Source organism: Leuciscus leuciscus (genome assembly GCF_965113295.1).
Source record: "Leuciscus leuciscus genome assembly, chromosome: 20".
NCBI classification, from domain to species: Eukaryota; Metazoa; Chordata; class Actinopteri; order Cypriniformes; family Leuciscidae; genus Leuciscus; species Leuciscus leuciscus.
Genome location: NC_138744.1, coordinates 3,070,733 through 3,098,669, shown reverse-complemented (window position 1 = coordinate 3,098,669; position 27,937 = coordinate 3,070,733). Strand labels below are relative to the sequence as shown.

The 27,937-nt window shown below is 35.2% G+C and overlaps 1 protein-coding gene across 1 annotated transcript; it reads right to left on the bottom strand.

Moving 5' to 3' along the window:
- Window position 1: 1 nt before the first annotated feature.
- Window positions 2-27,019, bottom strand: LOC309484621 (DNA repair protein XRCC1-like; the record flags this gene model as incomplete). The annotated part of the gene is made up of 16 exons (XM_082150948.1): window positions 26,939-27,019; window positions 26,023-26,112; window positions 25,551-25,643; window positions 25,141-25,248; window positions 21,223-21,381; window positions 21,048-21,125; window positions 20,842-20,965; window positions 20,385-20,482; window positions 15,854-16,013; window positions 14,413-14,644; window positions 14,185-14,301; window positions 7,126-7,204; window positions 6,778-6,868; window positions 1,281-1,323; window positions 197-336; window positions 2-111 (listed from the first exon to the last, which is right to left on the bottom strand). Coding segments are annotated over exons 2-16 (1,683 nt in total), but the record flags the coding sequence as incomplete, so codon positions are not given.
- Between the last annotated feature and the right edge of the window lie 918 nt (window positions 27,020-27,937).

The window sequence follows — 27,937 nt, the reverse complement described above, 5'->3', positions numbered from 1 at the left end:
AGTACACGTCTGTCTCATACCCGTTAAAGGCGATGATGTAGCGCTGAAGTTGCCTTTTCTGGTTGTCAGGGAACTTGCCGTAGAGATAGAAGCGCTTCCCTTTTAGGAAGTCTGAAGGAGCAAAAATAAAGATGATTCAATAAAGAGATGCTGTTGTTGATACTTCTACGTCAAGGTGAACCGGGAGGCGTCAGACCTGGCAGTTCAGGGATGGGTTTATCCTCCTCTTCCTCAGCATCCGTGTTCTCATCTGTAGAGCCGCCGTACAGATCTTCATCTTTCACCTTTCCTGGGCTCTCCTTTGCTGCTTTTTTCTTCCTGCTCTCCATCTCCACCCTAAAACAGCCGAACACAGGAGCATCATACATCTGATGATGATGATGATGATGATGAACTTTTTGACAGTCATAGGTGGTGTCCAACAGCAATGTGAGGTCTTTTGTCTGATAGGTGGCACATATGATACGCCACAACGGCACAAATGTTTTAACCAGTGGAGATTCTGCTGTCAATTATAATGCATCATCAAATTAGCCAAAATATTTAATATATAAGCATGCACAGGGCTGGCCCATGCATTTGTGTTTATTAAATATTTTAGGTAATTTTCAGGTAATTTTAGGTAATTTTGTTTTTTTGGAAAGCATTTAATGATGCATTAAATTGATCAAAAGTGACAGAAAACACATTTATTGTATCACTGTTTCCATGTGAAGCTGCACAACCGTTTTCAACATTGATAATCAGAAATTATTAGAATGATTTCTGAAGGATCATGTGACACTGAAGACTGGGGTAATGATGCTGAAAATTCAGCTTTGCATCACAGGAATAAATCATATTTTAAAACATATTCCGATTGAAATCAGCTAACTAATATTAATAAATGCATTTCACAAAAATCACAGTTTTTACTGTATTTTTTATAAAATGCCGACATGGTGAGCAACTTTTTTTTTTTTAATCCTACTGACCCAAACTTTTGACATATAGTGTATGTAAACTTTGCACAATTCTTTGGACCACAGATGATTTTAGACAACATTATTTAAAAAGCCTGATTAATGAGAACATCCAAAGACAATTATGATCCTTGATTAACACATGATGGCAATGTATTCGTTTATTTTGTAACGCCATGTCAGCATCTATGGCTAGATTCACGGCGAAAGCCAAGTTTAGCTACTCGAAAATACTAAAATGTGTAAATAATTTTTTTTCATAAAACCTTGAGAATATTGAATATTTGGTCAATATTTGTAACGCAATAAATATCTTACCTGTTCAGCTCATCTTCAGTGTCAATGCTAGACGCGTCATCCTCTGTGAGGGGACGTACAACATCAAAAAACATTAATCAGGAGGAGTAGACGTTATGTCTAAAATTTGCACAAATTCACAGTATTATTTTTAATAATCATGCAGTAAGCCTATTTTGGATAGTCCAGAAAATGAAATGCCCAAATGAAAGATCATTTTCCAAGTAAGACTTTTACAATAAGGCTCAATTTGTTAACATTAGCTAACTACAATAGTTAACATGAACTAACAATGAAAAATACTTTTAAAAGCATTTATTAATCTTAGTTAATTTATGAATACATTATTAAAATCAAAAGTTGTATCTGTTAATACGGTATTATTTAATGGACATGTGCTAACAATGAAGAGTTGTGTTTTTATTAACTAAAATTAACAAAGATTACACAGTAACAAATATATTGCTCATTGTTAGCGCATTAACTAATGAGACCTTAATTTAAAGAGTTACTTTTTTTTTTGTGGAACTTGATAAAAAAAAAAGAGCAAAACAAATGAATATCAGTGTAAAAACAGATTCACATTATAAAACATTTGAGACTAAAAGCATTTGAGACTTGTCATTTTCGCAATACAACTGTGCTAGTTTATCCAGCTGTGGTATAAATGCTAGATCAGAATCTCTACCTGCTGAAACATCTGCACCATTTGCATAGTATGCCGTCCAACCACTCAACTAATGATGTTCATGAAAATGGACAATGATTCACCATTTTCCTCTCTCTCATAGGTTTTAAGTTGCATGAACATGTAGAGCGAGGTTTGCTCACGCGGCCCCTCAATTTACATAGAAATGAGAAACATGCCTAAGTCTCCTCTCTGCGAATGCTCCGGGCAAGTGTCTGTAACGCACTTCCAGCCTCTCCAATCCCACTGCTCTCTTCTGGCCCTCCATTTTTTTATTTTCCCTGATTGATTGGAGTGCAGCTTTACACGCACTTCATTACCCCGGCCTCTCCCCTTCCCGGAGTGACGGGGCCCCACGGCAAACAGGTTGACATATTAACGATTTTCGAAGAGGGCATGAGCCTCGGGGCATGCATGTAGTTGACACGCCTGTTCTAACCATGTTCGGGAAGCTGAGCTTCGGAAAACGAGGTGGACGGCAGCATCATTAAACCTTTTAAAATTACCATTATTGATTTTGATGGAGGAGCATCAATGAAGTGAATGAACAAATCAAACGCCTTGTCTTGTACACATGACTGTCTCGGTTTACCTGCAGCATCTTACGCTGATTCTGCTTAAAAAAGACGTGCAAGTTCATCTAGGCGTTCAAATGCCCCTCGTTTATTAGGGTGAAAGGTCATTTGTGTTTTAAGGCGAGACACGGCAGGCAAAAACATCGTTTTTTTTTTTACTGGTCAATTTTGAGATATTAGTCTTCAATAACATGTCTTCTTTCAGACTTGTGGTGAAAAAAAGTCCGAAATACACATTTAGGTCTTTATTTTACTACACTTTGTCTGTTTGCGTCTGTAGATTTCTCATAAATTCAACAAAAGTTGGCGTTATTAATCCTCCCGCTGCTCCGCGATCTCTGTCTGCTCCCTGTCATCACACACACCGTTAGAAAGCTCTCTCTCTCCTGTACAATGCTGTCGGATCCAAATATGGTCATTTCCTTTTTATCAGCAACCAATCGTGAAAGTAAAAGGGCTGAATGCGCAATCTCATTGGCTGATGATAAATCTTTAAAGCCCGTTTTCTCAAAATGACTTTTCTCTCATTCTCCAAGTCCGAAATCTCCACTTCAGTAGCACCGATATACACCACACTCTCCAGTCTTGTACCTAGTTATATTATGAAGACATTTACAGAGGGATTTGTAAATATATTATTCCTAGCCTGATTTATATAACATTTTATTCCAAAAAACATGGCGAAAATCTTTTTTTTTAAGGCTATTGACAGTATATTCTGATTTACAGGATAACAAAAGTAAATATCCATAAATCCCTCTTGTAATTTTTTTCCCATCTAATATGTGAACACAATGAAAAAAATATTTTTAACCTGGCTTTATCCAATACTCAGATTTCGTTTTTTTAAATATATGCAAATTAGCGCATATTTAATTAGATATTGCCTAATTTGCATATTTAAACATTAAATTACAGAAAACTTGTAATACATTTTTTTCTCATCTGAATGTAGGTAATCAACTGGGAAAGCTTCATGGTGATATCTGCTAGTTAAAAATGTACTCTATTCACCTGAAGTGTCGCCTTAAGCAAAGAAAAATAAAGCAACTAGGCCTGTCGCGATAGTCAATAAATCAATTAATCGCACGATAAAAAATATGAGCTCGATAATTTTTCCGGCCGCAATAATTCCATTTGCATGCTTGTTTGTTTTCCTCATCTCTCTCTCTCTCTCTACCAAAGAGACTGGATGACCACTCGCGGTTCCTTAGCGTATAGAGACAGAGCGCATTTAGGCCACGCCCACACCGGGGGGGAAAACAAACCAACCGTCCCCATTGACTTTGCATTGCGAGAGGCTGCCTCCTTGTCATTTCTTGCTTCTAACAAAAGACAGATAAATGCCTAAAAGCTGCTGTGTGACAAGATGTACAGCAAACAAGCTAAAAAAAAACCAGAAAGAAGTTTTTATTAGCTCTCGACCCCAAAAAACGAGTGTTTAGGACATAAAAGTGGATACAGGCAGTTGAGACAGAGTGTCACGTGTCTCATTACTCTGAGAACTAACGTACGCCCGCTGGAGGAGACCGTAATCGGCAACACAGGATAGTTTAATCTTACAGAAATATAATATATAAAACTGACATTTGGATATTTGACTCACCAGTGACCAAATGTTTAACTTACTGCACACGTAGTGTATTTTTAGTGCGTTGAGTGTCAGGATCCCACAATTTACCCATTCGTTCCAGCCTGTATCCACTTTTATGTCCTCAAACGCTCGTTTTTTGGGGTCGACAGCTTATGAAAACGTATTTCTGGGTTTTTTAGCTTGTTTGCTGTACACCTTGTCACACAGCACCTTTTAGGCATTATTCTGTCTTTTGTTAGAAGCAAGAAATGACAAGGAGGCAGCCTCTCGCAATGCAAAGTCAATGGAGACCGTTGGTTTGTTTTCCCCCTTGGTGGGCGTGGTCTTCAGATTATGACGCGTTGCGCTCTGTCTCTATAGGAGGAGTGTGAACCCTCTTGTCAGTTGCATGGTCTGTGTGGGGAGGCGGCGCCACGGCGCTTGTCAGTCACATGGTCTTTGTATGGGAAAGCGCCGGCGGGACTGCTTGCGGCGACTGCCGGGAGAGAGAAAAGACGCTAGTTGTGAGTTGGAGGGGGGAAAAAGAAAAAGATGGAATTGGTTTCAAAGCCAAACGCGACAGCAAGCCCGATCTCATGAAAATGCGTATCTATACCATGAATGTTATTTCTCGTGCCATTTATACGCCAAAAACAGTTTTTGCGTGCATATGATACGCACGTTATGGCGTGTAATACGCACGCACTCCTCACCCCTAATCCTAACCAAGTATTTTCAGTGCGTAGCATATACACGCAAAGTGCGTCTCCGTCTTCCCGACAGTAAGTTACACAATCACTCGGCGTTTGTTTAGTCGACAAAGTAACAGGAGGACAGTGCAAAATGGTGTGATATCATATGGCCTGTTGAGGCTTTTTTTTTAATTTGTTTACAAATGTCCAAACCGGCAGTTTTGCCTGTTATGGAATGTATCACTATTTATGTCTGAGCCTAATGTTTAATATTTTTTGAAGTGCAATTTTGTTTACATCCATTTTATTTATTGTTTTTGGTATTTATTCAAGTGAATTATTTTGTTAACAGACACTGAGAGTCCATTGCTTTTGTTGTTTCTGGTTGTTTTGTTCATTTTTTGTGGATATTTAAAATGTTTTCCGTTTTCAATGTTTAATATTCTTAAGAAATAAAAGTTTATAGATTTATAAAAAAAAAAAGTTAATACCTGCATTATTATGCCATTATCATTATATTAGATGAAAATGGTCTCGAACGACAATATTATTGTTTATCGCAATAATTTCTTGGACAATTTATCATCCAGCAAAATTTGTTATCGTGACAGGCCTAAAAGCAACTACATTATCACCCATTACCCTGACTTGTATGTAAATGACTTTATTGACATCATGTCTGTTTTTTTCAATGCATTGTGCACATCTGTTTCGGTTTTTATGTCAAAAGTGGAGAACAGCTTTGCTACAGTGCCGCTTTCTTGACTTGTGTGTAAACCAGTGCTGTTGTTGTTAAAGGTTCATCCGAAAATGAAAATTCTGTTATTATTTCCTCACCCTCATGTCGTTCCAAACACATAAGACTTTCATTCATCTTCAGAACACAAATTAAGTTATTTGAATGAAATCGGAGAGCTTTCTGTCCCTCCATTGAAAGTTACGCAACTACCACTTCAAAAAGTGAATCGATTGCTTTAAATGAAAAGATTGAATTTAGGCTTTTAGACTAAGAACCAATGAGGTTCATTCTCGTGTTACGCAACACGTTTGAGCTTCCTCAAGAACCAATGAGGTTTGTTCTCACGCGTTAAAGGGAATGGTGTAAAATCAACCTAGGGTCCTTTGCACCATGACCTCGAGCCAAACACCCCCCCAGAAGCCTTTTTTCCCTTGGTCGAACATTAAAGCACATAAAAGTCCTGGCAGAAAGCCAGTATATCCAACATTTTTTATATATTAAAGGGTTTATTTAAATAACACTATGGCGGATTAGCACTCGAGAGCACTTCGACTCGGCGCAGTAAAAAGTCACGTTGGTTCTAATGACAGAAGTGAGAGGGAGAGGATTTTTCAGGAGTGATGATATTACTGCGAGGAGTCGAAGTGCTCCCGAGTGCTATTCCGCCATACATTATAGTTATCCTTTTTACCCGCTTAGAAAAGCGCCACGTTTTATTTTGTGTCACCATACTTGGTCGTGGAACTACTCGTGTAACTGTATTTAAATGGGGAAAACGTGGAGGTGTTTGGTCGCTTCTAACTTCATCTCTGTTTGGTTCCTAATGAATGAACTGGGCTAAGCTAAGTGCTATCAAAGTGTCGCCGCACGCCAGAGCGATTGAGTGCACGCACTGAGACGAGAGAGGTATGCATCAACTCGTCTTAGTTAAGGGAATAACAGTTAAATATGAAAAAGCGGTGGAGTATTCCTTTAAAGTCAACAAGATATGCCATTCACAACCCATTTTACTTTTCAGCATTTAAGCGTAACAGGATATTCAATGTGTTTTGGAACTTGTTGCACTGCACATATTTTTGTCCAATCAAAAGCTCTCTATAATAAGAATGTCCCTCCCCTTGCATCAGACTAGAATGGAGTAGACTTTTGTTTTCAATGTGAAATAAGCACAAGACCCTGCATTTGTCATTTTTGGTTTCATGTTGACTTTCTATTGTACTCAATTTTATCTCTATTGTATTCTGTTTTTACCTGGGCCTTCCGCATCCGTTGAGCCTCCATACTCCTCTTCTTCCTTAATCGGCTGCTTTTTTGGGGTCACATGCTTCTTTTCTGGTGTTTTCTAGGGAGGCATGAGAAAAACGGTGCTTATGCAATTGGTTTCGGATTAATGTCACTGATGTGTTTCCTGCTCTCGAGTCAATGATGCATGTCGCAAAGTCAACAAATCTGAGGAGGCTGTCTCTATGGCAACAGCACGCCGCACCAAGGTTATGTTGCTCTTTTTATTCACACATAAAGACCATAATGGGGAGGACCGCATTAAGACGGGATTTAATGTTTCTTAAGACACGATTCATAAAACATAAAAGCAATTACCGTTTTCTGCGTTTCCTCCTCACTCTCATCCTGTTCTGCCTCGCTCTCTGAACTGGACTCGGCTCCATCCATGAGATACCTGAACAACACAATGAGAAACAGCAGACTGAGTATGATGGGAATGTCTGCTGTCCAAACATCAAGTACAGAAGCGGAAATAAGTTTGAATACTTTACTAGGGAAAGTAAACACGACTGTGATTGTAAAAAAAAAAAATCCTTAACAATCACATCACTACCGGGAGATACACAAGCAAAATCAGACCTGGTATTTATTTTATTTATTCATTCTGTACTTTTACATTTTGCACATTTGCTCCAATAAAGGAATAATCCATCCAAAAAAGAAATTAGTCATAATTTGTTCTTCTTCACATTGTTTCAAATGTGCATGACTTTGTATTGTGAAACACAAAAGGAGATGTTTAGCAGAATGTCCAGAGCGCTCTTTTCCAATCAAAATTTCTAAAAGTGTCTTAATATTATTATAGCATATGAGTCATATGGACTATTGTTATAAGATTACAATGTCTAAAGCACAATGTAAAGATCCATAACATCTACCCACTATGCCAGATATACATAACTGATATTCTCATAATGCAGAATGACACATATTCTACTTACCTTTTAAATGAATAGATTTCAACAATCATGCATTGACATTTCACGTTTGTAAACGTTGTAGATTTAACGTTTATGAAATGGCCATATGTAAACTATCCTGCATCATTTAGTGTCCTTAATTAATTTCGAACAATACAAAACAGGCCTCAAAATCAAAATTATTGAACAGGATTTTAGCAGCAAAAAAAAAGAAAGAAAAAAAAATCAATTACAAAAACATTTGGCTATAGAAAACAGACTATAACTAAATTATAATAAATTACTATTATTTATGATAAATTCACTCTTCAACTCGCTAATTTGAATATATTGATTATTACACAGTCCATTGCAGTATAAATCAGAAAATCACCATCCACTTTCCTCGTTGATAAGAGCGGCTTGGGGATTCTGCCCAACATCTCATCTTGGTTCATGGAAAAGGATACAATAATTTGATCAATTGTAAAAAATGTCACCCAAAGTTTAAGTTTTAGGAGAAATATTCCTTTAAACTGTACATGAAGAACATAAGCAATTATCGTCTACACTCAAGTGGATGCGTTTTTATCTCAGTATTCGGAATAAGCTTCTGTGAGCAGGATAGAAACACGCTTCTTCCTGCACTTCCCATTCCACCTGTATCACTGCTGGGAAAACCCCCCCCCCCAAAAAAACAGGTTTGTGCAAGGACACACAACCGAGCTGATCTGTGTTCGATAGCATGAGAGACGTGCATGGACCCTCCTCATCTTCAAAGGAAGTGGCTGCTTTAATTACCCATGGCAGATGCAGCTTTTAAATACAGAATACATAATCTGAGGTGGGCACTCAAAGCAGACACAATGGAGAGCCGGGCACAGAGGAACACAGCTGCCTCCCGCTAAACCAATCGACCATAACAGACGAGACGACTGTTAAACGAATAAACACACACAAAGCACACTCTGCGCTGGACTTAACACTAGCCTTTTATCAAGCAGCATTTATGATAATCACTCGGACTGAGCAATATGCAACATGGCTAAAAAAACATCTCAATATATTACAGCCGTTTGACAATCTTATACACACGTCAAATATATATAGGGCTGTCAAATCAATTAATCGCATCTAATATAAAAGTTACACACACACACATACAGATATATATATATACACACACACACACACTACCGTTCAAATGTTTGGGGTCAGTAAGATTTTTTAACGTTTTTAAAATAAGTATTTTTTGCTCACCAAGGCTGCATTTATTTGATTAAAAAAAACACAGTAATATTGTGAAATATTATGACTATTTTAATATATTTTAAACTGTAATTTATTCCTGTGATCAAAGCTGAATTTTCAGCATCATTACTCCAGTCTTCAGTGTCACATGATCCTTCAGAAAACATTCTAATATGATGATTTGATTCTCAGGAAACATTCATTATTATTATCAATGTTGAAGACTGTTGTGTACAAATTTTTTTTCGCAATTCTTTGATGAATAGAAAGTTCAAAAGAACAGCATTTATTTAAAATAGAATAATTTTCTAACATTATAAATGTCTTTACTGTAACTTTTGATCAGTTTAACTCATCCTTGACGAATAAAAGTATTGATTTATTTTATTTATTTCCCCCCAAAATAAAATTAAAATTCTTACTGACCCCAAACTTTTGAACGGTAGTGTTTAATGTTACAAAAGCTTTAGATTTCAGATAAATGCTGTTCTTTTGAACTTTCTATTCATCATATGCAACATTATCAATATTGCAATAATTTATGTAATGTCATTTTAATTTTTCATGATAGATGGATATATATGCTAAATATTACTGGTATTGTTGGTAAATATTGCAGTTTATATCATTTATGTGTATCATTTATTAGACTCCCAGCATGTGCGACCAAACCCCTACAGATGATCCAGAATGCTGCAGCTCGTCTTGTCTTCAACGAGCCCAAGAGGGCCCACGTCACTCCTCTGTTCATCTCTCTGCACTGGCTACCTCTAGCTGCTCGCATCAAGTTCAAGGCACTGACGCTTGCTTACAGAACTATCACAGGCTCAGCTCCCTCCTACTTTCACTCACTCCTACGAGTCTACATCCCTACCAGACACCTACGATCGGTCAACGAGCGACGTCTCGTGGTTCCATCACAGAAAGCCACAAAATCACTTTCCAGAACATTCTCATTTACAGTTCCATGCTGGTGGAACGCTCTCCCCACCCTCATCCGGAATGCAGAATCCCTGACAACATTCAAAAAACAGCTGAAAACCAATCTCTTCCGTGAGCACTTAACCTTATAAAAAATAAAATAAAAATAAAAATCCTTTCCCTTTGAAACATCACTTATCAGGCTTATGCTACTCTGAATAATACCAGAACTTCGTATTTTGAGCACTTCCTGCGTTGTTGTTGCTTTTGCCTCTTTATGATGACTCGCTGAACTTAGTCCTAATTTGTAAGTCGCTTTGGATAAGGGCGTCTGCTAAATGACTAAATGTAAATGTAAATGTAAATGAAATAAAAACGTAAAAATCTGTTTTCAACATTGATAATAATCATAAATGTTTCTTGAGCATCAAATCATCATATAAGAATGATTTCTGAAGGATCATGTGACTCTGAAGACTGGAGTAATGATGCTGAACATATTAAAATAGAAAACAGTCATTTTAAATTGTCATAATATTTCACAATATTACTGTATTTTTTTTATTGTTTTTTATCAAATAAATGCGGCCTTGGTGAGCAGAAGAGACTTCTTTTAAAAACATTAAAAATCTTACTGACCCCAAACTTTTGAACGGTAGTGTACATCGTTAGAGGCGCTTAATCACGATTAATCGATTTGACAGCAGTAAATAGTTTGCATGTGTTTATATTATTACAACTTATTTTTATTTCAGTTTTAGCAATTTTAGTACATTAAAGTACTTGTGCTAAATCAGAGGATGCATCAGTGAAGTAGATTCAAAATATTAAAACGTAAAAAATTAAATACAATAAAAACCTGATACAAATAATCACAGCATGTTTTACACTAAATTCTATTTAAAAGTTTTTGCATTTATGTGTGCCAGACCAGTATAACAATACATAAATGATATAAACTGCAATATTTACCAACAATACCAGTAATATTTAGCATATATATCCATCTATCATGAAAAATTAAAATGACATTACATAAATTATTGCAATATTGATAATGTTGCATAATTTTATATTCAAAATAATAGTGAATATTTGATAGGGACCAGTACTATTGCACAGACTAGCCAACAAATGCAGCAGTTCATTTATTTAATTGCCTGAACACAACCATGGCTGTTTTTAGTTTGTCAATTTTAGCTTTTTGCAACACAAGCTCGCCGGAGCACAGATGAAGGAACGAATGTCAAATCAGAAAAAAAACATGATTTCTATGATTATCCACAAATAATCACCAATCTGCAGCGATCAAATCTTCAGCAGCAGCGTTTCAAAGACATTGGACCTTGTGTGCCCTTTGCTATGAGAGTAACTTTAGTAAGTAAGTCATTCATTATTCAGGACACTTTTTGCTTCACATCGCCGCACGCTTTGAACGGACTGCACAGTCACAAGGGTCGTTAAAGAGACCATCACCGTCTGTAAAGTAATGAGCTGCACATCATCAGAGCTTGTGCATCTCGCTTGAGTCAGTATCTGGGTGACTCGACTAGCAAATCTCACATAAATCTGATAATAGGCCCAGATCGATCGGCGTAGAGCTATAGTCCAGCTCCCTATGGGTAATTTAGGAGGTTCTTGCACAATACAGTCATAATTTAGATTTCTACACTCGCTGTCAGAAAAACTGGTCTAACACTGAACATTCAGTCTATCTCATTCATGTCAGAATCAGTGTTATTTTAATATTATTTACATACTAGCATAGTAGTCGTATTTATTAATAATGAATCATTTAACTTTAATACGTTAGTTTTGAATTAGCTTTTATTTTCAGTTTTCATTTTGCTACTGTATGTGCATTTGTTGCTTTGTTTTAAATATTTATTTATCATTTATTTTAATTTCGAAGTTTTGTTTTAGTGATTCCAGTACTTTAACTTTAAAGGATTAGTTCACCCCAAAATGAAAATTTCCTAATGATTTACTCACCCCAATGCCATCCAAGATATCCATGTCTTTCTTTCCTCAGTGGGAGAGAAATTATGTTTTTTGAGGAAAACATTTCTGGATTTTTCTTCTAACAATGGACTTCATTGGTTACCATCGTTTTTAAGTCCAAATCAATGCAGTTTCAAAAGTCTTTTAAGTGTTTAAACGGGCTGTACGCGATCACAGCTGAAGAAGAGGTTATCTAGCGAAACGATAGGTCATTTAAAAATTATATATAATTTATAGACTTTTTACCTTCAATAGTTGGGATTGAGCTGATCAACAAACGAACAGGGAACTACATCATCACATTGAAAGGTCACGCCGGCGCCGGCAGAAGTACCGCCCCACTGTTAACAATGCGACCGTTTTAGGAGGATAGGTCAAATAGTATTGTTTGCTATTATATATATATATATAGTAATAGTATTAAGTGAATATGAATATGAATAGTATATGAATAACATTCTGATGAATATGAATAGCAGTTCAAATAGTATTGCCGGCGCCGGCATGACCTTTCAATGTGATTACGTAGTTCTTTTAAAGACTTTTAAAACTGCATTGATTTGGACTTAAAAACGATGGTAACCAATGAAGTCCATTGTTAGAAGAAAAATCCAGAAATGTTTTCCTCAAAAAACATAATTTCTCTCCCACTGAGGAAAGAAAGACATGGATATCTTGGATAGCATTGGGGTGAGTAAATTTTCATTTTGGGGTGAACTAATCCTTTAACTTATTTTGTTATTCAGTTAATTGCCAAGACAACATTTCTAATTTTAGTCTAAGATTTTAATTTAATATGAATATTTTAGCTCAGCTTATTTCAAATAAACAACAACAAAAAAAACTTAATTTTACTAGTTTTAGTTAACAACAACAACACTGGTCCGAATGATGTCATCACAAGCAATAACGAGCCATTTAAAGGTGCTGTATGTAAGTTTTTCCCTCTACTAAAGCATAAAAATACCATAATATGTTTGCATATATTGAGGAAACTAAATTCATGCTATCATAATGCTAAATCACGAATTTAATGCTAAATTCACATACACGTTTCTCTGAAACACACTTCTACAGCCAGTTATTTTACTTTGAAATCTACGTTTTTAGGCAAGAAAGCCAATGGAGAGAATATATGAAAATATTGTTCGCTTTTCCTTGTTCATGTCAACAATCTTGCCGCAGCATTTTGAACTAGTTGAAGACGTGACAATAGGGACTGTGAGACACCCAAGTATAGTGCACTGCAGTAGTCTAATCTTGATGAAATAAAAGCATGTATCACAGACTGTATAATTTTTTGCAATATTCTTTAACTGATAAAAAGCAATTTTACAATTTACAAAATGTCACAAGTAACAGAAAATAAGCACAAATGTCAGAACACCTCTAGGGCCCAGAAAGCTGCAGTCTGTAAGAATGACAACTAGTGGTCGTTCCTGTTGCGTGTGCTCAGACTGGCGACCCGTGTGAGCGCCGTCGAGTCTGAGGAGCAGGTGGCGGGAGAAACGACGATCTCTGATATTTTTGAATTGGACTGCAGTACCCATTTCGCCCACTAGTTGTCATTCTTACAGACTGCACCTTTCCAGGCCGTATCCAGATCTGACGAAGGACCTTCGCCTGGACCCGATAACAATGCAGTGCTGAAGTGCCAACTAGTCTCTCCCTATGGGGGATCCCTTTCCCACTCTACAGATAAAGCGTTGTCGGGAAAATTCATTTCGCGTACCTACCCCGAAGTGATCAAATAAAATAAAATTCTGTATAAAAATTTATAAGGAAAGACCAGTACTTTGTTTAGGCTTGGTTTGCAGGGAATTACAAACCTGCGCACATATATTCAACCGCGCATAACTATAGAACCAATTCTTAATGCGCATGTGAACGCCATCAGCGTTTCTCACAGGTTCGCGTTTAAAGTCCGTGTAGAGAGAATGGTGTCGTCTTGGCGGCCTCTAATTTAATAACAAATGATCGTTGCGACGGAAGTGAATCAATCAAAACTAACTTTAGCTCGAAAATATCTTTATTCAAGAACCGCTATAAAGCCAAAACAATCTCGGTTACCTTAAATTATACGTTTGTTACTGTAAAGCTGCTTTGAAACAATCTCCTTTGTTAAAAGCGCTATATAAATGAAGATGACTTGACTAAACATGCAATGCAAAATTAGAAAAATTTATATTCGCTATAGCAAATGTTCCATGATCTGACCTCACGTCTGTTGACTGCAACTAATAAATGACAAAAAAAAAAAAAAACGAAAGCTCTCTGACTCAATGCTGCAGTTCGTTCTCACCGTTTGAAGGAAATCTTCTGCTTTGTTTTGTGACAGTCCATCACCCACTCTTTCCTGACGATAATGCCTCCGGCTGCTTTCACCTGACTGTACTTGGGCGTGTTGGCAAACGCACAGCTGCAGGAGAGAGACAAAAAGCTCTGAACAACAAGCACGAGGCGTCTCTGAATGCTGACACGTATCATGAGGCTCTGAACGCTTCATGACACTAATGGATGGGCTCCTTACATGAGGTGCGTGGAGTCTGGAGTCCAGTCGGGTTTGTATCGGCCTCCCATGGCCAGGGCTTTGTCCCGCAGCTCTCCGCGGAAGGGGTTCTGGAAGCCACTCAGGACAAAGACGACTCCCTCCAAGATGCGGTTGTAAGCAACCGGTTCTGCTGACTTGGACTTAGGTTTGGGTTTGGGTTTGGGCTCTGGCTTGGATTTAGGACTCTCTCTCTTGTCTGATGTCTTTTGGCCTGGAGAAGAATTCAAGATTTGACACCATCAAGAATTCAGTTTGTGTGTGCAGTGGCTCTTAAAAAGGAAGCCTCGAGATGACTTAAAAGTAGATAAAACAAACATTTAAATAACTACTAAAACAACAAAAAAATATCTATTTCATACATTGTTAACAAAATAACGAACAATGAAAATAACAAACATTAGTTAACTTCATTAGTAAACACAAACTAACAATGAAAAATACTTCTTAAGCATGCATTAACTGATAATTTCAACATTTAACATCTCTCCATTTTTATTTAATAATATTAACAGAAAACTTTTGATTGTAATAATCTATTAAAATCAAAAGTTTTCTGTTAATATTATTTAATGGACTTGACATGAACTAACTGAACAGTAGGTATTTGTTTAACTAATGTTTACATTAATAAAGAAGATTAATTAATTAAAATACTAACAAATGTATGGCTCACTGTTAGCATTACCCATATATTTATATATTATATAATACAGCACTGAAAAAAATTCAGCTGATTTGCAAAAGGCCGAACCTTAAAATAGAAAAATGTCATGAATGTAAAAATAATCAGCTGAAAACTGGTTGAATAGTTGTAGCCTGGCTCAGAGGAATGTCTTTGTGGCATTTCTGTTGATTAAGGGATAATACAAGGCTTCTTCACCTCACAAATGGTTGTAGAAAGCAAAAATGCTACAAATGCACATCATGTTTTGTGAGAAAGTATGACATGCTATTTTGTAAATTTGTAGAAAACAAGTATTGGATTTGATTCAGCAAATATGATGCAAGCAGATGTAATATATCTTTCTTATCTTAATTCACCTGTTGTAAATACATTTTTTTTTGTCTTTGGATAAACAGGATTCTCTCAGTCTTGAATTTAGTCATTTTAAAAGTATGATTTTTAATCCTGGAAATCAATCAAATCTTATAGCATTTTTATAATTGGAAATTTTTATATACAATAAACCAAAATAAATTGATAATAATCCTGATCCAGTAAAACCAGGAATGACTGGAAAAGTCATGGCGAATCATTGGTTTAAAAGTGCAAAATGCCTGAAGAACATTCAGCTTTTTAAAACTTCTTCAATCCAGAAATTTTAATTTTTAATTATTAGTTTAATCCCTGGACACTCCTAGTTTCTGAGAACCATTGACTTCATGTGTTCAATGAATATGACAGAATCTTGTAATTTACCGGTGGTGGTGATGGGACTTGCAGTTGCACTGGTTCTTGCTTTAGATTTCGGAGTGGCAGAGTTTGGTTCAGCAGAGGCAGATGAACTGGGCTTTTTGGGCGGAGGACCGGTGGCATCCAGACGCTCTTTACTGAACTCGAACTTCCTCTTCACAGGAGCCTTTTAAACACACATCAAGCAGTGGTTCTCTAAGAACAGACTTTCTTTTACTCTGACGTGCTCTTTGGAGCTTGACAAGTACAATCACCATCCTCTCAACCATCATTCATACAGGTTTGAAACAACATGAGGGCAGAAAATAAATGTTTTATTTTTCAGAGAACCGTTTCTTTAATGTTTTTTCTAAACAAAAAAGTGACATTCAAGCACTTAAAGTCAGCATGAAACAGAAGTTGTGATAGTCTTTTCTTCCCTATGGGATGTATGTCGGAGTGAAACGCTTCTCGGATCAAAAAGAAAAAAAAAAAGTGGGGCGGGGCTTGATTTTGTCCTTGGGGAATTGATTGGATGGCTGTGGTTTGCTATTGGTGGATCTCATGTGAGTGACAGGTTTCCCCGCCCTCTTGCCAATAAGCAGGTCAAGTGGGAGGGGAAGTTATTTTGATTAAAGATTATGAGGCACATGAATTTAAATAAATAATGATTTGCATGGATAAATAATTTTTTATAAATATTGCAATATTCCATAAAAAACATTCGATTTCATGGTGACTTTAATATTTTCGAAGGGGAGTGTTTGATAAGCGCTGATGTCCTACAGCAGGCGGAGCATCTTCATCTCAGATCCTGCTGAGATTCAGTTTTTCCAGTTCCAGTTATTATAACTAAGGATATAATTCTGGAACGCTATAAAAGGTCAATAATCCATTGCAGGCGAGTACAAAATATCTGCCACTTCAGCACAAAGACAATAGCATCAGGAACTGCGTTCGCATCGGAGAGATGATTTATGCGGACCGTAAGTGGAGCAGCTAATTTAATAAGGAAGTAAAATGGGCTACTCATTAGTTAGAGGATAGGAATACAGTTATATAGGGCTTGTTATATATATATAGGGCTCCACACCTGAAGAGAGAAACACTGTGGTGTTCAAAGGTTTATGGTTGGTGAGATATGTTAATGTTTTTGAGAGAAGTTTCTTACGCTCACTCAAGCGCTTTACTTGATCAAAAATAGAGTAAAATCAGTAATATGTGAAATATACACTACCGTTCAAAAGTTTGGGGTCAGTAAGATTTTTTTTTAATGTTTTTAAAAGAAGTATCTTCTGCTCACCAAGGCTGCATTTATTTGATATTACAGTTTTTTTTTTTTTTGGTGTGTGTGTGTGTGTGTGTGAAATATTATGACAATTTAAAATGACTGTTTTCTGTTTTAATATATTTTAAACTAATTTATTCCTGTGATCAAAGCTGAATTTTCAGCATCATTACTCCAGTCTTCAGTGTCACATGATCCTTCAGAAATCATTCTAATATGATGATTTGATGCTCAAGAAACATTCATTATTATTATCAGTGTTGAGAACAGTTGTGTACACAATTTCTTTTTTTATTCTTTGAGGAATAGAAAGTTAAAAAGAACAGCATTTATTTAAAATAGAATATTTTCTAACATTATAAATGTCTTTACTGTAACTTTTGACCAGTTTAACTCATCCTTGATGAATAAAAGTATTGATTTATTTTATTTATTTCCCCCAAAAATAAAATTAAAATTCTTACTGACCCCAAACTTGTGAACGGTAGTGTTTAATGTTACAAAAGCTTTAGATTTCAGATAAATGCTGTTCTTTTGAACTTTCTATTCATCATAGCATCATGAAATACAAATGTTTTCAACATTGATAATAATCATAAATGTTTCTTGAGAATCAAATCATCATATTAGAATGATTTCTGAAGGATCATGTGACACTGAAGACTGGAGTAATGATGCTGAAAATTCAGCTTTGATCACAGGAATAAATTACAGTTTAAAATATATTAAAATAGAAAACAGTCATTTTAAATTGTCATAATATTTCACAATATTTTGTTGTTGTTTTTTTTAATCAAATAAATGCAGCCTTGGTGAGCAGAAGATACTACTTTTAAAAACATTAAAAAAATCTTACTGACCCCAAACTTTTGAATGGTAGTGTAAATACAAATTAAAATTGCTACTTTCTATGTAAATATATTTTAAAATGTAATTTATTCCTGTGATCAAAGCTGAATTTTCAGCATCATTACTCCAGTCTTCAGTGTCACATGATCCTTCACAAATCATTCTAACATGATGATTTGCTATTATGCGGAATAGAAATATTTCTTATTACCATTGTTCAGGGTTCGTACACATTTTTACCATTAAATTTCCATGACTTTTCCAAGACTTTTCCATGACTTAAAGGTAAATATTCATGACATAGTTTTCCATAAAACATCTGTGTATACATGTTAATTAACTCCTTGTGGGCGGGTAACGTTAGTAGCGGATGAAAAATCTAAATGTGCTTGAAGAGCTCTTTTCCAAAATGCGATAAACGCCATAAAAATTTTTTTTTTTTAAAAAACGAGATTGTTAACAGATCATTAGAAGTCCTCAAAATTAGTCAAACTAATCTTATATTCTCTCTCTCTCTCAATTTTAATTGTTTATTAATAAACAAGTATTTTCTGTGTCGACTGCAAAGACGAAGTTGACTGACTCGCGATCTTCTTAGTAGTGAACACGCCGGAGAGAAATGCACATTTCATACGGATTAGGCTACATCGTTTTATTTTGTTTTGAATTGTTCTGTTTAAAAGTAGATATTTCTGTAGATAATAGATATAGGCCTATTTCAGTTTTGTTTAGGTCTGTGAGGCGAGTAGGCTACCTTTTACGCTGAGTTTCGGTTCATGGATGATCCAGTTCACTCCGGCGCCTCTGTGTCGTGATTATCTATTTTCTGCTATTTACTTTTTATTTAGGCTATTAAGCATTTGGTTAATGAAACATTTTAAAATCAAGATACAATTAATACAAAACGAAATTCGTTTAGGAAAGCTTTGTGCTTTCTGTTTGAGGTCTCTGTGTAAGTTTTAAAGTCTTTTAGTGCCGCTCTCAGAGGACTCATTACCGTAATGGAGAACGGTCACGTAACATTGTTTTTTCCTCATAAATGTGAACACGGAAAATAAAAGACCAAATACATTTTTTAAAAGAAAAAAATCATATATATTTTAAATGTTTAACAAAGAGGCAAAAAGTCATAAACAAAAATCAGAAAATTTGTCGATATTTTTTTCTTTTTCGCACAGCATTTGGTGTAGCCTACAGTTCAAATTTAAATGTTGGCGTTCAACTTTGCGTTTTAAAAATAGCCTACTTACAACAACCCTTCATTTTTCGTTTTTCATTTGGGGGTTAAAGGAAAAACGAGTGGACACAAAAGAACACGGACCTTTTGGACAGAAAGAATACATGAAAGCCAGGGTTCCTTATTAAATTCATAAAAGAAACAATACAGGGATAGCCTACTCTCAAAGAAATGCCACAATCAAGGGAGAAACATGAAGAAACTTAGCATATAGCCTATGTGCCGTTCGCATAAGGGTCTTTCCCTGACATTAATACTTGGATAAGACATTAATAATAATAATTTGTAGGGCGGTGGGTGAGATATAAACCTACTAACGTCCTCCGTTGCCGTGATTTTTGGAATGACTGATCGCAAAAAAAAAAAAAAAAAAGTTTTAGTCGGTTAATGGAAACGCCATCCTTTTGCAATAGTTATTTATCGATATTTAGAAGAAAAAAAAAGTTTTGCTCAAATCTGTAATGGAAAGGCACATACGAAGCTATATGAAAATGCAAAGCAGCTTATTTTAATTTGAAGCACTGAGCTGATGACAGCAACACAAGAGCCACACAGGTGTGGCTACTTAGTCGCTGTCCTCAGTGCCGTAGAAAAGCGCTGAATGAGTTCCCCTTCATGTCCGTTTCAGCGCTTTTCTGCGGCACTGAGGACAGCGACTAAAACTAGATGGGCCAAAAGAAATGGGTCCCCTTTCATGTCCGTTTCAGCGCTTTTAGTTAATGGAAACGCGTCATTTCACCTTTGACGCGCGTAAATTTCTAGACACGTCAGGCGCGAATTTGACGCGCTATTCGCGTCCGGTGTGAACGCACAGTAAAACGAAAAAAGTATTGCAATTTGTTTCCCTAATTTTATTAATTAAACAAATTCAAGTACACAGATATTTTGAAAAACAAATTTCCATGACTTTTCCAAAACTTTATGAGTTTATTCATTTTCCAAAACTTTTCCAGGCCTGGAAATTGCCATTTTAAAAATCCATGACTTTTCCAGGTTTTTCATGACCGTACGAACCCTGATTGTTGAAAACAAGTTGTGCTGCTTCATATTTTTGTGGAAACAGTGATACTTTTTTTTCCAGGATTCTTTGCTGAATAAAATAATTCTTTCCAAAAGAAAAATCGCCACACAACTAACTCACTCCATCCCTAGTTCTGATCTGATCTGAACATACGGGTCAGTACCTGTTGTGTGCTGGTGCTGCTGGAAGACGACTGTGTGGACGAACCCTCGGACTTCAGAGCAGCGGTGGCGTAACTCAACCTGTCATTCGGAGGAGACACTGATAGAAACAAACAGGTAATAATGATTCTGTGATTATTACATTTACTTCTGCGTACACAGGATCCAAAATGAACATTCACCAAGCATGAATGAAATCCAAAATGATGTTATTATGAACAGTAACATTCAATATCATAAAAAATATATATTTGATGAGTTTGATGCCATCATAGTCGAGCCCCAGACACTCCCATTCAAAAGGCAATTTGACCGAAAACGAAAATACGGTCAAACTTAAAAGTGTCGTTTCCATCCTAATTATGCTTTTACACGAAAGTTTGCCTCAGATAGATTCACAAAAAGACCCTAGGTTGCATTTTGGCGAGAGTTACGCTTTAATACTGTAATATGCATTACCTTTCAGTCCTGTGCTGGATTTAGCAGTGCTCTCCCTGCTAAAGAACAGACTTCCCGGCTGGATATTTGAACCAGAAGAAGGGGATTCGTCTTTAACACGGAACTGACCCAGTTTAGTTAGTTTCTGTCAGGAAGAGAGACGAAAGATTTCAAGAGCTGTCAAACAGCAGGACACTGAACACGAGCTGTGGAGGAGCGGCACTCACCGGTGGAGTCGTGATGGGAACATCATTACCGTCTGGAGGAGAATGCAGCTTTATAAAGGTGATTCCATATGCTATTGCCTACACACAAACAGAGAACAAAGGCTCGCGATTCACACTCGTGTCAGGGGCATTCGTGTTTGAATTAACATGAGAGAAAACAATGTTCAGTGTTCACCTTGCTGTAAGGCTGACTGCATACAACCTTCACGCAGTCCCACTTCTCCTGCGCCGTGGCCTTCACCAGCTGGTTGGGTCCGAAGAAGCGCACTCGGTTTGTGTTAGTGCCGTTACGGCTCTCTGTGGGTGACATGAAGGACGACGTGACCAACAGAACCTACAACAGATCGCAAGAAAGACACATTAACACCAACAGCCTTGAAAATTACACATTCTTCAGAATCAGTTTTATACCTCAGGTGGGATTAAAGGATTAGTTCACTTCAGAATTTAAATTTCCTGATCATTTACTCTCCCCCACGTCATCCAAGATGTTCATGTCTTTCTGTCTTCAGTCGAAAAGAAATCAAGGTGTTTGAGGAAAACATTCCAGGATTTTTCTCCATATAGTGACTTCAATAGGGTTCACTGGTTTGAAGGTCCAAATCTCAGTTTCAGTGCAGCTTCAAAGGGCTCTACACGATCCCAGCCGAGGAATAAGGGTCTTATCTAGCCAAACGATCGGCCATTAGAATATATATATATATATATATATATACATACAGTACAGGCCAAAAGTTTGAAAAAATTACTATTTTTAATGTTTTTGAAAGAAGTTTCTTCTGCTCATCAAGCCTGCATTTATTTGATCAAAAATACAGAAAAAAAAAACAGTGATATTACAATTTAAAATAATTGGTTTTCAATTTATTATACTTTAAATTATCATTTATTTCTGTGATGCAAAGCTGAATTTTCAGGATCATTACTCCAGTCTATCACATGATCCTTTAGAAATCATTCTAATATGATGATTCATTATCAAAGTTGGAAACAGTTCTGCTGCTTAATATTTTTTCATAACTTTTTTAGGATACTTGATGAATAAAAAGTAAAAAAAATAATAAAGAAGCAAATGTTTTAAAAATAGAAATCTTTTGTAACAGCAATATACACTACTGGTCAGTCATTCGGGGTCAGTCATTTTTTTCTTTCTTTTTTTGAAATCAATCAATACTTTTATTCAGCAAGGATGTGTTAAATTGATAAAAAGTGATAGTAAAGAAGATTTATATTATTAGAAAATATTTTTTTTATTTTGAATAAATGCAGTTCTTTTTAACCTTTTATTCATCGAATATATTAGGCAGCAGAACTGTGTCCAACACTCATAATAAATCATCATATTAGAATGATTTCTAAAGGATCATGTGATAGACTGGAGTAATGATCCTGAAAATTCAGCTTTGCATCACAGAAATAAATGATAATTTAAAGTATAATAAATTGAAAACCAATTCTTTTAAATTGTAATAATATATCACAATATTACATTTTTTTCTGTATTTTTGATCAAATAAATGCAGGCTTGATGAGCAGAAGAAACTTCTTTCAAAAACATAAAAAATAGTAAGGTGTCCAAACTTTTGGCCTGTACTGTATATATATATATATACACTTTTTAACCACAAAATGCTCGTCTTACACTAGCTCTGTGATGCGCCACACATTATGTAATCACGTTGAAAGGTCACGCGTGTTCCGGTTCAAAAAGGCGATCTCTCATTTTCTCCTCCAACTGTAAAATTGTCCGACATCCTTGTTTTACATTTTATTATTTATTTATTTTGTAAATGGTGTTTGACTTAGTCTTTGCACATTCGCTTTGTAAACACTAGGTCGGTACTTCCGCCCGTGTCACGCGTGACCTTTAACATGATTATGAAATGCGTGGCGCATCGCAGGACTAAAAAGGACATAAACGTTGTTGTTTTGTTTTTTAATGACAGATCGTTTGGCTAGATAAGACCCGTATTCCTCGGCTGGGATCCTGGATTTCTTTTCGACTGAATGACGTGGGGAGAGTAAATTATCAGGAAATTTTCATTCTGAAGTGAACTAATCCTTTAAGGAAACAAGAAACACATCTTAACATAGATACAAGATATAGAATGTTAAAAAATAAATAGATATATTATAGTTAACTAAAACCAATAAAATGTTACTTGATCTAAAATAAACGTTAACTGAAATAAAATAATATATTAAAATTTAAACTAGTTAGTTGGCAAGAAAATATTAGGATAAAAGCATCTGCTATATGAATGCATGTAATGTAAATGCCTTTGCTGGTATATTTTAGGGGTGTACAAATATATTGTGTCACGTTATATTGCAAAACAAAAATGCAACAGTGTATTTGTGTGTATATTTCACCCAAAATGGAAGTTTAGTCAGATTTAATTTAGCATTTAAATATTGTAATAGTGCATCAAATAGGACAAACCCAGAAGGTCACAAAATTGAGGTTAAAATAAAATACAATATTAAAAACATTTTAAATGTAAACGTCCAAACATATGCATCCTCTGTTTACACAGCCTAATAAAAGTAAAAACTAAAATGATTAATAATAAAATCTATACTAGTCAATAATACTAAAATAACACTGACCACTAAAAGATGTTATTTACATGAGTGTATAGAAGATGTATTGTCTATGCAGCTATTATGTTGAATGTGTTGGTAATTATAAGAGCAAAAAATACTGGGTGTCACAAATAAATATATATGAATTATACATATTGTGCTCACTAGGTGATCTACTACGGGAGAGCGTTAAGCGTTCATAATTGAGATGGAAAAGTTATTTTATTGAAAGATTTTTTTTCTTCACAGAATGTACACTACCGTTCAAATGTCTGGGGTCAGTAAGATTTTATGTTTTTAAAAGAAGTATCTTCTGCTCACCAAGGCTGCGTTTATTTGATAAAAAAAAATAAAAAAATAAAAACTGTAATATTGTGAAATATTATGACAATTTAAAATGACTGTTTTCTATTTTAATATATTTTAAACTGTAATTTATTCCTGTGATCAAAGCTGAATTTTCAGCATCATTACTCCAGTCTTCAGTGTCACATGATCCTTCAGAAATCATTCTAATATGATGATTTGATTCTCAAGAAACATTCATTATTATTATCAATGTTGAAGACAGTCGTGTACAATTTTTTTTCAAAATTCTTTGATGAATAGAAAGTTCAAAAGAACAGCATTTATTTAAAATAGAATATTTTCTAACATTATAAATGTCTTTACTGTAACTTTTGATCAGTTTAACTCATCCTTGATGAATAAAAGTATTGATTTATTTTATTTATTTCCCCCAAAAATAAGATAAAAATTCTTACTGACCCCAAACTTTTGAACGGTAGTGTTTAATGTTACAAAAGCTTTAGATTTCAGATTAATGCTGTTCTTTTGAACTTTCTATTCATCAGAGCATCATGAAATAAAAATGTAAATAACTGTTTTCAACATTGATAATAATAATGAATGTTTCTTGATCATTAAATCATCATATTAGAATGATTTCTGAAGGATCATGTGACACTGAAGACTGGAGTAATGATGCTGAAAATTCAGCTTTGATCACAGGAATAAATTAGTTTAAAATATATAAAAATAGAAAACAGTCATTTTAAATTGTCATAATATTTCACAATATTACTATTTTTTTATCAAATAAATGCAGCCTTGGTGAGCAGAAGATACTTCTTTTAGAAACATTTAAAAAAATCTTACTGACCCCAAACTTTTGAACGGTAGTGTAACTATATTATCACCTTTACAATATCTCATCTGCATTACATAAAGTACACTCATTTCAAGAAATATATACTATACAGCAAATCTAAACTGCTTGATTGTTTATATTGTCGCAAAATATACACTATATTATCATCCAGCTCTAATCTGCTAAATGTAACTATTAGGCATGACGATATTATAAACATTAGCAATTTCCTGTAAAGCTAATTTGAAGTAATGTGTATTACCTGAACTTAACTGGATAATAAATAAATGAATGTATTCTTAGATAATACCATTTAAACTGTTTGATGCTGTTAAAGCTTGTAACTTTAAGACGCACCTCAAAGTCTTGATCTTTGACTGACGTGGCGTGTCCAACAAGGACCTCAATGAAAGCAGAGCCTTCGTTTCCAATGTCTATGCTGTGAATCTGCTCTTCCTTTTCCAACTGGAGAAACAACAGAGACAAAAATGTAATTTAAAAAAATATATTATAGAAATAGATATTTGTATTTATGAAATAAATGTTTATTTTAAAGGTATAGCGGAGGATCTTTCCAAATTTTAGATAAGACCCGCCCTCTCCACTTTTTGAAAAGTTTGATTGATTCACCAGAATGATTGACAATTAGGAGGACCAATAGTATAGGTTACCCACCAGGAAGTAAAACATCCTCCGCTATACCTTTAAATAATAAATAATTAAAAATATTCGAATATTAACATATTAATATAACCGAAAAGCCATACTTGAAGAATGACTGAAACTTGCTTCTCTCCAGGTCTTGCAGCTTTCCACTTTCTGTACGTGTCAGAGCTCAAGAGATTGTCTGCCTTGTGAGTCTGTGAAGGATTGAACACGTCTCATCAATAAACAACACTTTTATTTGGTCATTAACATCATGTTATTAGACTAGCTTCATTCTTCCTCGTCTTGTGAGAGTGTTTTAGATGTTTTAATAGTCTCGCATTTAACCTTCAGTATTAAAAAACAGAGTTAGAGTTTCATTCATTTCTATGAATCATTTCAAATGATCCGTTTTTCAATAGACTTCTCTCTGTCCTCATATACAGAGTCTTCACTTGTAAGTAGATTAGTGTATGTTCAAGTTAAAGTGGCCTTGGGCTTTTGGAAAGCCACAAAATCTTATTACTGTTATTAAATATAAAAGGTATTCATTTATAAAAGGTATTAAGGTATAAATATAGATAGTATACTTACATTGTCCTCACTGCTGCAAGACACGACATGCTTAAGTTTGATTTCAGGCATGTTCGTCAAATTAAACACTCGTCTCGGGTCTCATAAAATCTGAAAACAATGTACAACAAAGGAGGATTTCATTAATAATGAACATTATAAATGTAAGTGAAAGCTTAAAGACTCAGTAGGACTTGAATGACCTATAATAAACTTCTGAGCAAATTAATTGTTGAAATTTTTGATTGCTGGATTAGATTTCTTTCTCTTTTTTATTAATCATTCAGACGGATTCGCTAATGAAGCAAAGGATTGATCCCAAATCATGTCTAGCAAGCAGTTTTTAATCTACAAAAGAGTAATATATAGGCTAAATATTGTGATAACTATGGTCAGATATTAAAATAAGACAAAAAGTGACAATAACAGCATTCATATTTAAGAATATGAGCATTTCTGTTCACATTTTGATACTCTAACCTACGATTTATTTCATTATAGTCTACTCGAGTTTTTTGGCCTCATAAAAATACAAAGTTATTTAAGAGATCAACTCAATCATTATCTAAACGAGACAGACATGAAAACATTTAATATCTAGCAACATATTAATATGTTTTGTTTACATTGAGTGGCTGTCATTCATAAATACGAGACTGCGTGCGTCATCAGCTCGCATCTGGACCAAATGATTGTCAACAGTGTCTCTGGTGTAGTTTAGCTAGTATTCGACCATTAAAGCGACTAGTTAAGTTAAGTTAAGTTAACTAGCATGCTTCATAATTTCACAGCGCCCTGTTAGCGAACAATGGAGCTGCATTACAGCGGTCATTAAAGCGACAGAAACAGGGCTGAAAACATTCACACACTCAATTGAATTAAATCAAGAACACTGTACCGAAGTCCAAAGTCTACAGACCTCAGTTATGTGGCTTACTGTAGCTTGTGTGGAGATTGTTTCACGAACACTCACGCATACAAACTCCCTCTCAATTCACAACACGTGACATCACTTCCGCCGACCGTCGTATCACAGGCAGAGCGACGCTTCATAGGAGATCAGCGGTAAAGATGGCAAAATAAAAGTCCGTTTTAATTGCAAAACATTCAGAAATTAAATAAATAGGGAAGTTATCAAAAATCTAAACTAAAACAAAATGATTTAATTTACAAACTGAGAGCTGTCATGCATAAAGGAATATTTTATTCATTTATTCATTTCCCAAAAAATATAATAATAATGTCTCTTTGTCAATCAGTCTTTTCCCTTTCTCACTGCTATGAGAAACTGAAATGTTGATCAATAGCCTTTCTTTGATACTTGTTTTTAATAGGCCTAGATGTTGTAATTTTCCACCTGCACAGCTTTAAGGTTTTCTTTGAAATGCCATCTGACACTTACCACACAAACTATGTTCACCTTCTTATCGGTTGCATGACAAGATCAATCTTAGTGTTCAAAAAATTTAACCTTTTGCCCATTTCCCTGTTCCAATCTTAACCTGCATGTTTTAGTTTCCAATAAACTCTGTTTTATTTTTCTATTTTCCTCAGGACGAACCCAAAATACTTTCAGTTCATGACTCTATCTTGTATCATTTTATGAATATATTGTCCATGGAATGTACAAATACCACCTTTGAAATATACTGACTTTTCAATGATGCAAATAATTTTCACTAATGACTTACTTTTAAAGCGCATGTCAAAGGAAAATCTTTAAAAATCTCAAATGTGACTTTCCATAGCTCAGTCAGTGTACATGAAAATAACCTGAAATGTCTTTAGACTGATTTGCAAATCACTGATTGGCTGTTCAATTGAATGGCGATTAAAACACACAGCATAAAGCCACTTTTTGTCTATTCAGTGATGTTGCAAACAGCCAAACAAACAATATTCACTCACATGCACTTCTTCATATTCTTCAAACTGT